The following is a 2,273-nucleotide window of genomic DNA, read 5'->3' on the forward strand; positions in this document are numbered from 1 at the left end:
AGTTCCACCCAGACAAGGTAGCAAGGAAGTGGAGCACTCTTGAAGATGGGTACAAGAAGGTTGTAGATAACAATAAAACCACAGGAAAAGGCGCAATGAGGTTTCAGTTTTACAATGAGATGAATGATCTTCTTAGGGGGCAGCATGATATCTTCTTTCCTGTTGTGGCCTCTGCTGACGGGATTGAGATTCGGCGCCCAGAAGCACTGGGAACACCCACAGCCACCCCAGCTACCCCAGCCACTGGAGTCAGCTGTCCTCACAAGCGCAAAGGGCGAGCTGCAGAGGATGATGCCCTCCTACAACTGCTGAGAGACTCAGAGGGGGCAAGTCAGAAGCGACATGAAGAGATCTTGGGTCAAATGGTGTCAAACCAGACATCTTTTGAAAATGTTATGGCTTCCTTCTTGGAGAAAATGTAGGTCTGCCAATGCTGCTGTTATGCATATGTTATGCATTGTTGTGCATGTTGAAACTTGAAATAGCACTTTTGTATTTTTGTATCTAAAAAAAATAAGCATTTTTTACATGCATTGTTGTGCATGTTGAAATTGTAGGCCTGCCAATGCTGCTGTTATGCATATGTTATGCATGTTTAAACTTGAAATAGCACTTTTGTATTTTTGTATCTAAAAAAAAAATAAGCATTTTTTACATGTATTGTTGTGAAATAGCACTCACAGTCACAGAGACACAGAATGTTAATGTGACAATACATTTTTTGTATTTTTGTATCTAAAAAAAGCAATAGCAGAAGTTAGTTTTGCCTTTTTTTTACTTGCATTGTTGTGCATGCTGAAATAGCACTCACAGATAAAACTGCAATAGAAGAACAGAACAGTTCATTCTTATTTGTATATTTGAACAATAAAGCAAGGTTATTCTTTCAAAATGATGTTTGCTATAGTTGTTGTGCCCCTGGTATGTGGTTTATCCTATCAGCTGTAGTGTTATACTCTTATAACAAGTACGTGTTCATCACTGCCAGCTTCACTCTAGTCATTTTCATCCTCCACTCTAGGACATCCATCAGGATGGTCCTCGCATCGCCTACCAACCCCAACAGAGCACATATTATGCAGTGTGCATGCAGCTAGAATAAGTTTGACAATAATGTCTAGTCTTGTATTTTGAATACTGCGTAACCGCCTCCATCTACATTTTAACCGTCCGAAGGTTTGCTCAACCACAACTCGACCCTGGCATAACCGAGTGTTATTATGCTGGTCTTCCTCACTCAGCACGCCATTGTCTCGCTTGGGTGTGAGAATAAAGGGATGCATATTGCCGATGTAAGCTGAGTCTCCTAACAGCTTGTATTGTCCCATTTTATCTTCCCATTCTGAAAAGAAGGTGGAGGACCTTAGAACTCTCGCGTCATGCACCTTGCCAGGTGCTCCAATAAAAATGTCTGTGAACTGCCCACATTCATCCACTATCCCCTGCAGCAGAATGGAGTAAAAACCCTTCCTGTTTAGGTAGTCCGTTCCTCTAACATTGGGTCTTTGGATTTTAATATGACACCCATCTATTGCTCCAATTATACCATTAGTGCCACATACTCTCCTAAACTTTTCTGCACTGGTGTGTTTGGCACGGTCATTTGGCCACCTTATGAAGACACTACCCAATTCACATGTTTTATCCAACACTTGTATTAGAACTTTGTGTGCAGCTCCTTGAGACAGGTCAAATTTATCAGACACTTCCCTGAATGAATTTTCATTAGCCAGGTACCACAGAAAAAGTACAACCTTTTTAACTAAAGGAACCCCCTCTGTCCCCCCTCCTGTGCCAGCGACTTCATCCAGTCCTCTTTGCTTTAAAAGGTCCAGGTACTGGTTGAACTGGTGTCTCGTTAGTCTCAGATGTCGCTTGAAAGTGTTGTCGTCCATATCCAAAATCAGCCGCCATGCAATGCCCGACTTCAAGATCCCAGGGGCCTCTCTCTCTCTGACAATGCAGGCAATAACGGACCTACAAAAACGGGGTCATTGATAGAAATAGTGGTGATTTAAACATAAGCCTAAAGTAATCCAAATAATAGCATGGACAGTATGTGTTGAGAATTCGATAGTTATGATTTAGTTATGATTTTGCAATAGTTTAGGTTACCATCTTCGTTTCCTTTGCTCCTCAATGTCTTTCAGAAGGAGATGATAATATCGGTTGATGGTAAAATATTTTATTATAACAATAAGGAGCGCCAAAAATAACACTGGTCTTACGATCGCCATCTTGGATGTGGGCGTTTCCTCGAGTTCAACGCGTGA

General features: G+C 41.5%; 1 protein-coding gene across 1 annotated transcript; it reads right to left on the reverse strand.

The window, feature by feature from the left end:
• Nucleotides 1-995: 995 nt before the first annotated feature.
• On the reverse strand, nt 996-1,895 carry LOC311224604 (putative nuclease HARBI1; the record flags this gene model as incomplete). Its single annotated transcript, XM_084309641.1, has 1 exon — nt 996-1,895. The coding sequence occupies one exon, from the start codon at nt 1,893-1,895 to the stop codon at nt 996-998; it is 900 nt and encodes a 299-aa protein (XP_084165767.1).
• Nucleotides 1,896-2,273: the final 378 nt, after the last annotated feature.

The sequence above is a fragment of the Notolepis coatsorum genome, assembly GCF_963971535.1.
Source record: "Notolepis coatsorum genome assembly, chromosome: 1".
In the NCBI taxonomy this organism is placed as follows: Eukaryota; Metazoa; Chordata; class Actinopteri; order Aulopiformes; family Paralepididae; genus Notolepis; species Notolepis coatsorum.